Source organism: Salvelinus fontinalis, chromosome 13 (genome assembly GCF_029448725.1).
Source record: "Salvelinus fontinalis isolate EN_2023a chromosome 13, ASM2944872v1, whole genome shotgun sequence".
Lineage (NCBI taxonomy): Eukaryota > Metazoa > Chordata > Actinopteri > Salmoniformes > Salmonidae > Salvelinus > Salvelinus fontinalis.
Window position 1 is genome coordinate 36522705 of NC_074677.1, and position 14189 is coordinate 36536893.

Below are 14189 nucleotides of genomic sequence, written 5' to 3' on the forward strand. Positions count from 1 at the left end.
CTGTTAATTCCTAATCTAAAGTTTGTTACTTTGGTTACGGTCATTTCTTTTAATGCATTCAATATTATTCCAGTCTTGTTCTCATTGTCGGAGTGGACACATTATTTACAAAGTCCACAACCTATGCTATAATTGTGAGAAACAACTTTTGGTTTATTTAATTCCATTTATGAGTTCTGCCAATTTAGTCATCGTCTTTTGTTTGGCGCACCCCTGTCAATATTATTATTACCATTTTTTAATTTTATCCCCTTTTCTCCCAAATTTTCGTGGTATCCAATCGCTAGTAATTACTATCTTGTCTCATCGCTACAACTCCCGTACGGGCTCGGGAGAGACGAAGGTCGAAAGTCATGCGTCCTCCGAAGCACAACCCAACCAAGCCGCACTGCTTCTTTAACACAGCACGCCTCCAACCCGGAAGCCAGCCGCACCAATGTGTCGGAGGAAACACCGTGCACCTGGCCCCCTTGGCTAGCGCGCACTGCGCCCAGCCCGCCACAGGAGTTGCTGGAGCGCGATGAGACAAGGAAATCCCTACCGGCCAAACCCTCCCTAACCCGGACGACGCTAGCCCAATTGTGCGTCGCCCCACGGACCTCCCGGTCGCGGCCGGCTGCGACAGAGCCTGGGGGCGAACCCAGAGACTCTGGTGGCGCAGTTAGCACTGCGATGCAGTGCCCTAGACCACTGCGCCACCCGGGAGGCCACCCCTGTCAATATTGAGTAAGGACGCATACACATAGAAGTGGCCTGTGCACAATTGGCCTGTGCACAAATGCAGGCATAGAAATACTAATCGGATCCCCAAACGGGCACATTTATGATTGGCTTAACACGCCACCACTAATGACCTGTGGAGCTCCTCAAAGTAATGTTTTCTTCACCTCAAACAGCAAGCAAAGTCTGTTTTTCTTTCCATTGAGAATATCATTAATTCCTCAATGTATTTGAAAATCTTTCCAGTGCTCTCCCTTTCGATAACCACTCAGCGTGAAAGGCAAAAATGTCATGCTCTGATCCAGTGGAAACGTCAGAGCTGGACTTGGACTGAAATAGGTTCTGGTACTCATTTTGGGTCCTGGTGCAGGAGCTCCACAATACTTTAGAGCTAATATTCTATAAGAGGAACAGGAGTTCAAGCAGTAGAACATTTGAGGTGCTGGTACTCAGCTCAGGTGAACTCCTGCCCAAGTCAAGCACTGCTTCTTATCCTTTGCGCAAATAGCCTACAAATGGGTCTAAAAGCTCACTGGCACAGGAAACCGAGGGCCCAGAATATTTTATGCAATGTTGCAAGTTCACTAGAGCAAGTTTTGGCTGAACGCAAGTTAATAGTTGATACGTTTCAAGTTTGTTGCAAACAGGCAGAATGTAGCCAATCTGATTTCTAAGATGATTTTTTCTACATGCAGGAGCAATGGTTTTATTTGTTGGCTTTATGTAGGCTATTTTTAAGTAGTTGGCAATGGCAATAGAAGTAACTTTTTATGTTTGTATCATTTTAATTTAGATTTAAATAGAATGTTGATTAACCACATGACAATGATTAAGATATCAAGACATTATTATAAATTAAACAGTTTCACTAAAATGTGCATATGAAAACCATAACTGGCATGCAGATGAGTAGAAATGGTAAGATAAATTGGCATTCCACATGAGAAAGGTTGCCAACTCCTCATGTAGCCTTTTACCGGCAACTTCAGGAGAGTAATGGCAGAATGAGCGAAAGCCAGCAGGAGCGGGAGGAGAATAGTTGGGTCAAGTTAATGTTATTGAGATCTCTGGCGCCCTTTAGGCATCAAACTGTACACTTAAAGCATCAGACAAGCTCAATGCAAATAGTTGATTTTATTAAAACATATATGGTGTGTCTATATACGGGAAAATACATGTTTAAAAATGTTGAGCAATTGAACAGACGACTTTCAGTCAACCAAGATTTTTGATTTTGTTGGGGACTGCCCTAATCATTACACAGGTGCATCTTATGCCGGGGACAATAAAAAGCCACTCTAAAATGTGCAGTTTTGTCACACAACACAATGCCACAGATGTCTCAAGTTGATGGAGTGTGCAATTGGCAAGCGGACTGCAGGAATGTCCAACAAATTTTGCCAGAGAATTTACTGTTAATTTCGCTACCGTAAGCCTCCTTCAATGTTGTTTTAGAGAATTTGGCAGTACGTCCAACTGGCTCACAACCACAGACCACGTGTATGGCGTTGTGTGGGTGAGCGGTTTGCTGATGTCAACGTTGTGAACAGAGTGCCCCGTGGTGGCGTTTTGGTATGGGCAGCATAAGCTACGGACAACAAACAATAGCATTTTATAGACAGCAATTTAAATGCACAGAGATACCATGACAAGATCCTGAGGGCCATTGTTGTGCATGATAATGCACAGCACCTTGTCGTAAGGATCTGTTCCTGATTCCTGGAAGCTGAAAATGACCCAGTTCTTCCATGGCCTGCATAATCACCAGACATTGGGCATGTTTGGGATGCTCTGGATTGACGTGTTTGACAGCGTGTTCCAATTCACGCCAATATCCAGGAACTTCACACAGCTATTAAAGAAGAGTAGGACAACATTCCACAGGCCAAAATCAACAGCCTGATAAACTCTACGTGAAGGATATGTGTCGCGCTGCATGACGCAAATGGTGGTCACACCAGATACTGACTGGTTTTCTTTTAAGGCATCTCTGACCAACATATGGACTCCCAGTCATGTGAAATCCATAGATTAGGTCTTAATGAATTTATTTAAATGTACTTATTTCTTTATATAAACTGTAACACAGTAAAATATTTGACATTGTTGCATGTTGAGCTTATATTTGTGTTCACTATAATTGTCCCAATCTTTGACAGACCCAGGATCACCTCACCTTGCAAATAAGTACTTTGAGTACCGGATGCTGATTGAAGGAGTCCCTCTGGAAGTGGTTAACTTGCTGGCCACAGGCTGTACAGCTAACAATCTCCAAGTGTTCACCTCCTACAAAACACACAATCGATCAATCAATGCTTCTAAATCTGCATTGCTTGCTCTTTGGGGTTTTAGGCTGGCTAAGAAAAAGCATCATTCCCCAAGCGAGGATGGCTTTCTACTTCAGCAGTGATGAATTCATGAACTTCTTCCATGAAAAGATTATGATCATTAGAAAGCAAATTATGGACTCCTCTTTGAATCTGCATATTTCTCCAATGCTCAGTTGTTTGCACAGAACTGCCAGGACCTAGGATCAAGGAGATACTCAAGTTTTGTAATCCTGCATCTCTTGGCACATTCATGAAAATAGTAATGGCCTCTAAACCTGCAAGCTGCATACTGGACCCTATTGCAACTAAACTACTAAAAGAGCTACTTCCTGTGCTTGGCCCTCCTATGTTGAACATAGTAAATTGCACCCTATCCTCCAGATGTGTACCAAACTCACTTAAAGTGGCAGTAATAAAGCCTTTCTAGAAAAAGCTAAATCTTGACACGAAAACAAAAATTAAATAATTAGCCTATATCGAATCTCCAATTCCTCAAAATAAATATTGAGAACGGTGTTGGCAGCAACTCACTGCCTTCCTGAAGACAACTAATTAATTATTATTTCACCTTTATTTAACCAGGTAGGCTAGTTGAGAACAAGTTCTCATTTACAACTGCAACCTGGCCAAGATAAAGCAAAGCAGTGCGACAAAAACAACAGAGTTAAACATGGAATAAACAAACATGCAGTCAATAATACACTAGAAAAAGTGTATATAGCGTGTGTGCAAAGGAGGTAGGATAAGGGGCGTAAGGTAATAAATAGGCCATAGTGGCAAAATAATTACAAAATGGCAATTAAACACTGGAGTGATGGATGTGCAGAAGATGAGTGTGCAAGTAGAGATACTGGGGTGCAAAGGAGCAAAATAAATCAAATAAATAACAGTATGGGGGATGAGGTAGTTGGATGGGCTATTTACAGATGCAGTGATCTGTGAGCTGCTCTGACAGCTGGTGCTTAAAGTTAGTGAGGGAGATATGAGTCTCTAGCTTCAGTGATTTTTGCAGTTCGTTCCAGTCATTGGCAGCAGAGAACTGGAATGAAAGGCGGCCAAAGGAGGAGTTGCTTTGGGGGTGACCAGTGAGATATACCTGCTGGAACACGTGCTACGGATGGGTGTTGCTATGGTGACCAGTTAGCTGAGATAAGGCGGGGCTTAACCTAGCAAATACTTGTAGATGACCTGGAGCCAGTGGGTTTGGCTACAAAAAAGGAAGCGAGGGCCAGCCAACGACAGCATACAGGTCGCAGTGGTGGGTAGTATATGGGGCTTTGGTGACAACACAGATGGCACTGTGATAGACTACATACAGTTTGCTGAGTTGAGTGTTGGAGGCTATTTTGTAAATGACATCGCCGAAGTCAAGGATTGGTAGGATAGTCAGCTTTATGAGGGTATGTTTGGCAGCATGAGTGAAGGATGCTGTGTTGCGAAATAGGAAGCCGATTCTAGATTTAATTTAGGATTGGAGATGCTTAATGTGAATCTGAACGGAGAGTTTACAGTCTAACCAAACACCTAGGTATTTGTAGTTGTCCACATATTCTAAGTCAGAACCGTCCAGAGTAGTGATGCTAGTCGGGCGGGCGGGTAGCGATCGGTTGAAGAGCATGCATTTAGTTTTACTTGCATTTAAGAGCAGTTGGAGGCCACGGAAGGAGAGTTGTATGGCATTGAAGCTCGTCTGGAGGTTAGTTAAAACAGTGTACAAAGAAGGGCCAGGAGTATACAAAATGGTGTCGTCTGTGTAGAGGTGGATCAGAGAATCACCAGCAGCAAGAGCGACATCATTGATGTATACAGAGAAAAGAGTCAGCCCGAGAATTGAACCCTGTGGCACCCCCATAGAGACTGCCAAAGGCTCGGACAACAGGCCCTCCGATTTGACACACTGAACTCTGAGAAGTAGTTGGTGAACCAGGCGAGGCAGTCATTTAAGAAACCAAGGCTGTTGAGTCTGCCGATAAGAATGCGGTGATTGACAGTCGAAAGCCTTGGCCAAGTCGATGAAGACGGCTGCACAGTATTGTATTTTATCAATGGCGGTTATGATATCGTTTAGGACCTTGAGCGTGGCTGAGGTGCACCCATGACCAGCTCGGAAACCAGATTGCATAGCGGAGAAGGTACGGTGGGATTTGAAATGGTCGGTGATCTGTTTGGTAACTTGGCTTTCGAAGACCTTAGAAAGGCAGTGCAGGATAGATATAGATCTGTAACAGTTTGGGTCTAGAGTGTCTCCCCCTTTGAAGAGGGGGATGACCACGGCAGCTTTCCAATCTTTAGGGATCTCAGACGATATGAAAGAGAGGTTGAACAGGCTAGTAATAGGGGTTGCAACAATTGCAGCAGATAATTTTAGAAAGAGAGGGTCCAGATTGTCTAGCCCAGCTGATTTGTAGGGATCCAGATTTTGCAGCACTTTCAGAACATCAGCTGACTGGATTTGGGTTAAAGAGAAAATAGGGGAGGCTTGGGCAAGTTGCTGTGGGGGGTGCAGGGCTGTTGACCGGGGTAGGGGTAGCCAGGTGGGAAGCATTGCCAGCCGTAGAAAAATGTTTGTTGAAATTCTCAATTATCGTAGATTTATCAGTGGTGACAGTGTTTCCTAGCCTCAGTGCAGTGGGCAGCTGGGAGGAGGTACTCTTATTCTCCATGGACTTTACAGTGTCCCAGAACTTTTTGGAGTTTGTGCTACAGGATGCAAATTTCTGTTTGAAAAAGTTAGCCTTTGCTTTCCTAACTGCCTGTGTATATTGGTTCCTACCTTCCCTGAAAAGTTGCATATTGCGGGGGCTATTCGATGCTAATGCAGTACGCCACAGGATGTTTTTGTGCTGGTGAAGGGCAGTCAGGTCTGGAGTGAACCAAGGGCTATATCTGTTCCTGGTTCATTATTATTATTATATATATTTTTTTAAATGGGGCATGCTTATTTAAGATGGTGAGTAAAGCACTTTTAAAGAGTAACCAGGCATCGTCTACTGACGGAATGAGGTCAATATCCTTCCAGGATACCCGGGCCAGGTCGATTAGAAAGGCCTGCTCACTGAAGTGTTTTAGGGAGTGTTTAACAGTGATGAGGGGTGGTCGTTTGACTGCAGACCCATTATGGACGCAGCCAATGAGGCAGTGATCGCTGAGATCCTGGTTGAAGACAGCAGAGGTGTATTTGGAGGGCAGGTTGGTAGGATGATATACACTGCTCAAAAAAATAAAGGGAACACTTAAACAATGTAACTCCAAGTCAATCACACTTCTGTGAAATCAAACTGTCCACTTAGGAAGCAACACTGACTGACAATAAATTTCACATGCTGTTGTGCAAATGGAATAGACAAAAGGTGGAAATTATAGGCAATTAGTAAGACACCCCCAAAAAAGGAATGGTTCTGCAGGTGGTGATCACAGACCACTTCTCAGTTCCTATGCTTCCTGGCTGATCTTTTGGTCACTTTTGAATGCTGGCGGTGCATTTCACTCTAGTGGTAGCATGAGACGGAGTCTACAACCCACACAAGTGGCTCAGGTAGTGCAGTTCATCCAGGATGGCACATCAATGCGAGCTGTGGCAAAAAGGTTTGCTGTGTCTGTCAGCGTAGTGTCCAGAGCATGGAGGCGCTACCAGGAGACAGGCCAGTACATCAGGAGACGTGGAGGAGGCCGTAGGAGGGCAACAACATAGCAGCAGGACCGCTTCCTCCGCCTTTGTGCAAGGAGGTGCACTGCCAGAGCCCTGCAAAATGACCTCCAGCAGGCCACAAATGTGCATGTCTCTGCTCAAACGGTCAGAAACAGACTCCATGAGGGTGGTATGAGGGCCCGACGTCCACAGGTGGGGGTTGTGCTTACAGCCCAACACCGTGCAGGACGTTTGGCATTTGCCAGAGAACACCAAGATTGGCAAATTCGCCACTGGCGCCCTGTGCTCTTCACAGATGAAAGCAGGTTCACACTGAGCACATGTGACAGACGTGCCAGAGTCTGGAGACGCCGTGTAGAACGTTCTGCTGCCTGCAACATCCTCCAGCATGACCGGTTTGGCGGTGGGTCAGTCATGGTGTGGGGTGGCATTTCTTTGTGGGTCCGCACAGCCCTCCATGTGCTCGCCAGAGGTAGCCTGACTGCCAATAGGTACCGAGATGAGATCCTCAGACCCCTTGTGAGACCATATGCTGACACATGCACATTTGTGGCCTGCTGGAGGTCATTTTGCAGGGCTCTGGCAGTGCACCTCCTTGCACAAAGGCGGAGGTAGCAGTCCCGCTGCTGGGTTGTTGCCATCCTACGGCCTCCTCCACGTCTCCTGATGTACTGGCCTGTCTCCTGGTAGCGCCTCCATGCTTTGGACACTACGCTGACAGACACAGCAAACCTTTTTGCCACAGCTCGCATTGATGTGCCATCCTGGATGAACTGCACTACCTGAGCCACTTGTGTGGGTTGTAGACTCCGTCTCATGCTACCACTAGAGTGAAAGCACCACCAGCATTCAAAAGTGACCAAAACATCAGCCAGGAAGCATAGGAACTGAGAAGTGGTCTGTGGTCACCACCTGCAGAACCATTCCTTTTTTGGGGGTGTCTTACTAATTGCCTATAATTTCCACCTTTTGTCTATTCCATTTGCACAACAGCATGTGAAATCTATTGTCAATCAGTGTTGCTTCCTAAGTGGACAGTTTGATTTCGCAGAAGTGTGATTGACTTGGAGTTACATTGTGTTGTTTAAGTGTTCCCTTTATTTTTTTGAGCAGTGTATATATGAGGGTGCCCATGTTTACGGATTTGGGGTTGTACCTGGTAGGTTCATTGATAATTTGTGTGAGATTGAGGGCATCAAGCTTAGATTGTAGGAAGGCCGGGGTTTTAAGCATGTCCCAGTTTAGGTCACCTAACAGTATGAGCTCTGAAGATAGATGGGGGGCAATCAACTCACATATGGTGTCCAGGGCACAGCTGGGGGCAGAAGGGGTCTATAGCAAGCGGCAACAGTGAGAGACTTGTTTCTGGAAAGGTTGATTTTTAAAAGTAGAAGCTCAAATTGTTTGGGCACAGACCTGGATAGTAAGACAGAACTCTGGCAGTTCTATCTTGTCAGCAAATGTTATAGTTAGGGATGTTATAGTCCTGGCCTTCCTAAGCCAGGATTCAGACATGGCTAGGACATCCGGGTTGGCAGAGTGTGCTAAAGCAGTGAATAAAACAAACTTAGGGAGGAGGCTTCTAATGTTAACATGCATGAAACCAAGGCTTTTACGGTTACAGAAGTCAACAAATGAGAGTGCCTGGGGAATGGGAGTGGAGCTAGGCACTGCAGGGCCTGGATTAACCTCTACATCACCAGAGAAACAAAGGAGGAATAAGATAAGGGTACGGCTAAAGGCTATAAGAACTGGTTGTCTATTATGTTTGGAAGAGAGTAAAAGGAGCAGGTTTCTGGGCACGGTATAATAGATTCAAGGCATAATGTACAGACAAGGGTATGGTAGGATGTGAATACAGTGGAGGTAAACCTAGGCACTGAGTGACGATGAGAGAGATAGTGTCTCTAGAAACATAATTTAAACCAGGTGAGGTCACCGCAAGTGTGGGAGGTGGAACTAAAGGGTTAGCTAAGGCTTATTGAGCAGGGCTATAGGCCCTACAGTGAAATAAGGCAATAATAACTAACCAAAACAGCAATGAACAAGGAATATTGACATTAGGGAGAGGCATGCATAGCGGAGTGATCATTGGGTCCAGTGAGTAACTGGGCGAGCTGGAGACACGCCGATTCAGACAGCTAGTGGGCTGGGGCTAGCAGAAGGGCCTTAAGAGGGACGTCGGAACGGAAGAAGTCAGTTATAGCCCCTTCATGCGGTTACGTCGGCAGATCAGTCGTGATGGATCAGCAGGGCTCCGTGTAGTAAAGGGGTCCTGGCCAATTGGCAAAATAGGTATTGTAGCCCAGGAAATGTGGCTTTTGGACCTCTTCAGCTAACAGTCCGGTGTGCTCTAGAGAGCTAGTGGGCCACGGCTAGCAGGCTAGCAGATGGGCATTCAGGGGACGTCACGATGGGGGAGCCAGTTGAAAAACCCTCTCGGGCATATTACGTCGGTAGTCCAGTCGTGATGGATCGGCGGGGCTCCGTATCAGCAATAAAAGGGGTCCAGGCTAATTGGCAAAATAGGTATTGTAGCCCAAGGAGTGGCTGATGGACCTCTTCAGCTAGCCAGGAAATGTGCCTAGCATAGGCTAGCTCCAGGCTAATTGGTGCATTCTTTGGGACAGAGACGTTAGCCAGGAGAAGCCAATCGCTAGCTGCGATGATCCAGGTGAAGAGGTTCAGAGCTTGCAGTAGGAATCCAGGGATATGCAGAGTAAGAAGTCCGACACGCTCTGGGTTGAATCGCGTTGTGCAGACTGGCAGTTGTCCGGGCTAAAGTTTAGCTGATGACCTCTAGCAGTGGCTAGCTGACTACTAGCTAGTTAGCTGTCTAGCTTCTGTTGGGTGTTCCGGTTCTGAAGTAAAGAAAATAGCAGATCCATACCACATTGGGTGAGGCGGGTTGCAGGAGAGTATGTTGAAGTTGGGGTTAAGAAAAATATACACGAAGATAAAATATATATACACGGGACACGACAAGACAAAAGACGTCCAACTGCTACGCCATCTTGAAAACACTTCAGTCTGGTTTTCGACCCCATCGTAGCACTGAGACTGCACTCGTGAAGGTGGTAAATTACCTTTTAATAGCGTCAGACTGCATCTGTCCATGTGCTCCTAGACCTTAGTGCTGCTTTTGACACCATCGACCACCACATTCTTTTTGAGAGATTGAAAACCCTAATTGGTCTACACGGACAAGTTCTTGCCTGGTTTAGATCTTATTTGTCGAAAAGATGTCAGTCTCTATTAATGTTTTGTTCTCTGACAAATCAATTGTACGTTTCGGTGTTCCTCAAGGTACTGTTTTAGGACCACATACACGCACACAAACATACAGTTGAAGTCGGAAGTTTACATACGCTTAGGTTGGAGTCATTCAAATATGTTTTCAACCACTCCACAAATTTCTTGTAAACAAACTATAGTTTTGACAAGTCGGTTAGGACATCTACTTTGTGCATGACACAAGTAATTTTTCCAACAATTGTTTACAGACAGATTATTTCAGGAGGTCTACAAACCTGACTCAGTTACACCAGCTCTGTCAGGAGGAATGGGGCAAAATTCACCCAACTTATTGTGGGAAGCTTGTGGAAGGCTACCCAAAACATTTGACCCAAGTTAAACAATTTAAAGGCAATGCTACCAAATACAAATTGAGTGTATGCAAACTTCTGACCCACTCAGAATGTGATGAAAGAAATAAAAGCTGAAATAAATAATTTCCTCAACTATTATTGACATTTCACATTCTTAAAATAAAGTGGTGATCCTAACTGACCTATAAGACAGGGAATTGTTACTAGGATTAAATGTCAGGAATTTTGAAACTGAGTTTAAATGTATTTGGCTAAGGTATATGTAAACTTCGACTTCAACTGTATACACACACCCCCCTACCTCTTGGAGATGCACACAATGTCAACAGTCACTGCTATGCAGACAATACACAGCTGCACATTGAGGAAACATGGTGTAGCCCCAAAATTGCTTACCCTGGAAGCCTGTGTTTTAGACATAAGGAAGTGGATGGCAGCAAATGTTTTACTTTAAAACTCTGACAAAACAGAGATGCTTGTTCTAGATCCCAAGAAACAAAGAGATCTGCTGTTGGATCTGACAATTAATCTTGATGGTTGTACAGTCGTCTCAATTAAAACTGAAGGACCTCAGCGTTACTCTAGACCCTGATCATACTTTTGACGAACATATCAAGAATATTTATAGGACAGCTTTTGTCCATCTTCGTAATATTGCAAAAATATAACTTTTTGTCTAAAAATTATGCAGAAAAGCTAATCCATGCTTTTGTCACTTCTAGATTAGATGACTGCAAAGCTCTACTCTCCGGTTATCCGGCTAAAGCATTAAATAAACCTCAGTTAGTGCTAAACACGACTGCTAGTATCTTGACTAGAACTTCCTCTCTACACTGACTTCCTGTTAAGGCAAGGGCTGATTTTAAAGGTTTTACTGCTAACCTACAAAGCTAACCTGGCCCAGGGATCCGAAGGTGAACGGCAAGGTACTGGAGCATCTAACTGCCCTTGCTGTCTCTGCCTGGCCGGCGCCCTTCTCTCCACTGGGATTCTCTGACCCTATTACGGGGGCTGAGTCACTAGCTTATTAGTGCTCTTCCATGCAGTCCCCAGGAAAGGTGCATCACTTGAGAGGGTTGAGTCACTGATGTGATCTTCCTGTCTGGGTTCTGCACCCCCTCAGGCTTGTGTGGTGGAGGAGATCTTTGTGGGCTATACTCAGCCTTGTCTCAGGGTAGTAAGTCGGTGGTCTGTTGATATCCCTCTAGTGGTGTGGGGCTGTGTTTTGGCAAAGTGGGTGGGGTTATATCCTGCCTGGTTGGCCCTGTCCGGGGGTATTGTCGGACGACTTCCCGCTGTCTCAGCCTCCAGTATCTATGCTGCAATAGTCTATGTGGTGGTGGTGGGGGGGCTAGGGTTATATCTGGTGTAATTCTCCTGTCTTATCATCTAGTGTCTTGTGTGAATTTAAGTATGTGCCCTCTAATTCTCTCTCCCCCTCGCAGAGGACCTGAGCCCTAGGGCCATGGCTCAGGACTACCTGGACTGATGACTCCTAGCTGTCCCCAGTCCACCTGGTCGTACTGCAGCTCCAGTTCCAACTGTTCTGCCTGAGGCTATGGAACCCTGACCTATTCACAGGAGGTGCTACCTTGTCCCAGACCTGCTGTTTTCCCCCCAACTTTCTTGCCCTCTCAACCTCTGAATGCTTGGCTATGAAAAGCCAACTGACATTTACTCCTGAGGTACCGACCTGTTGCACCCTCTACAACCACCAAGTATTATTTGACCCTGCTGGTCATCTATGAACATCTTGAAGAACAATCTGGCTTTAATGGCCATGTACTCTTATAATCTCCACCCGGCACAGCCAGAAGAGGACTGGCCACCCCTCAGAGCATGGTTCCTCTCCAGGTTTTTTCCTAGGTTCCTGCCTTCCTAAGGAGTTTTTCCTAGCCACCGTGCTTCTATATCTGCATTGCTTGCTGTTTTAGGCTGGGTTTCTGTATAGCACTTTGTGACATCTGCTCATGTAGAAATTTGATTTGATTGATTACAAACATTAATTAATTGTCATTCTGCGGCACACTATTTTAGGGTAAAGGATATGCATTTTCATATTAATTCATGAAAGCTCACCTCCACGTCTCCTGGAAAAAACTCTCTTCAGATTACCAGATTTTCCACAAAGGAATTCTGTACCTCGGAAGTCATCTCTGACATTTTCTACCGGCTCAGGCCTCACCAGTGCAGTCCCTTTGTGCATAAGAAATGTAAAAACAAACGCATGGAAACAAAGGCATTTTCTGTTTATAAATCCAGTCATACATTATGCATTTCCAGGGTTAATATCCCCTTACACTATTGAAAGTAGCAGAAAAACAAACCTTTAGGCAATCTTGTTACATCAGGATAACCGTTTGAATTGACGATCAAGCAGTCATCATCACTTTCATTTGAAGCACCAGATACATCCAGTCCACTGTGTTTAATCACAACGGAAGGTTTTCTGTAATACAACAAGTGACATTGATTAGAGCAGTGGTTTTTCAAACCTCCTCAGTGACCCCCAGACATTTCACAATTTTGCTGGAGCCCTAAACTAGCTCACCTGATTGACCTCAATAAGGGTGTGTAATTACTTGACAAATTGAATTGGGCATGCTAACTCAGGAATAGTTCAAATATATGGAATGGCTTGGGGTCCCAGTTGAAAAGTTTGAAAACCTCTGCATTAGAGGATAGGAGTCTGACAAAATGTTTTTATGAGTTTCCTGTCCATAAACAACATGTACATAAACTAGCACATATGTCAAAATATTATAAGAAATCCCACCTCCTGGAACCACATCTGGACTGCTTCAAGGCGTCTGTTGAGGTCTGTATTCAACAAGAAATATGTAATAACTACATCTTCTAGATCTTCATCAATACTAAATATTCTTTGGTCTAGAACAGCCAATACTGATATTTATCATGTCAATACCTCAATGGAGGTTCGGTCTGTTGAGTGTGGCTCCACACAGTCCTTGTTCGTTATACCTGTGAATTAAAATCAGCAGACAATAATGGCCAGACAACACCACTATACCTACTGAGTTAAAGGTGTACTTATTACAGTTCTCACCTTCAGGACTTTCAGTCACCAGTGTGTCGTCATCTTCCTCTGGAGCATGAGCCAAGAACCCATGCAGTTTGGTCACCAACACATTGAGCTTGCTCGTGCCAAGAGGAATGCTAAGAGGAATGACAGCCAAATTAATAAAAATCCAGCATACCTCACGAGTTTCTTTCTAGAAAGCTATACACCTTTGTTTAAATTCCTAACCAAAGTATGTGGATATGCCATAGCTACTGGTATGATGTGAACATATCTGTCCTTGACCTTCTCTGTCCCTTTACTTCAGAAACAGTTATGACGATTCAATAGGCTAGCTAGCTATTTTACCCTAATGCTAGCCCATTCATAGACGTTGACTACTTTAAGCGCCTATTGATGAAGGCATCTTCTTGCTGGAAGAATTTTGTTAAGAGCTCCAACACTTTCTCTAAACGTTAACCGAACCGCAAGCAATACGCATTTTGGAGACATAAGGAAAACATTTCATATCAGCGAGAAACATTTTTTAAAAGGTGCAACACATACAGTAGAATTAGTTTGCCTTTTGGCATTGTAATGTCAGAATATGTCCAAATATATCTTGCGCTAGTGTTTCAAAGGATTACTTAAATCACGTGTTGATTTAAGCTGTGATATTCGCCGACTGATTTCTCCCGCCGGAACAGCAACTATTGTCAAAATGGGAAGCTGTTCTGACTTTGTGCATGCGTTATCTAGTGGAATTCGCACTGTCATTTTCTGGTTGCTAAAATTCTACATTGTCTACTAAATTTCAGTTTGTGTGTAGACAAGCACTGAATAGTGTAGAGAATCATTGTACC

The 14189-nt window shown here is 44.5% G+C and overlaps 1 protein-coding gene across 2 annotated transcripts in view; it reads right to left on the minus strand.

Annotated features, from left to right (window-relative positions):
* LOC129868578 (transcriptional regulator ATRX-like) overlaps positions 1-14189 on the minus strand; it is a 57515-nt gene that overhangs the window by 24915 nt on the left and 18411 nt on the right. Inside the window, exons 2-7 of one of the 2 annotated variants that reach the window (XM_055942684.1) lie at positions 13375-13484; positions 13234-13289; positions 13084-13127; positions 12635-12756; positions 12387-12503; positions 2897-3006 (exon numbers count right to left, since the gene is read on the minus strand). In XM_055942684.1, coding sequence (XP_055798659.1) covers positions 2897-3006; positions 12387-12503; positions 12635-12756; positions 13084-13127; positions 13234-13289; positions 13375-13484 — 559 coding nt within the window. Of the gene's footprint in view, positions 1-2896; positions 3007-12386; positions 12504-12634; positions 12757-13083; positions 13128-13233; positions 13290-13374; positions 13485-14189 lie in introns of those variants that run through there. The other variant, XM_055942685.1, reaches the window with a different exon arrangement.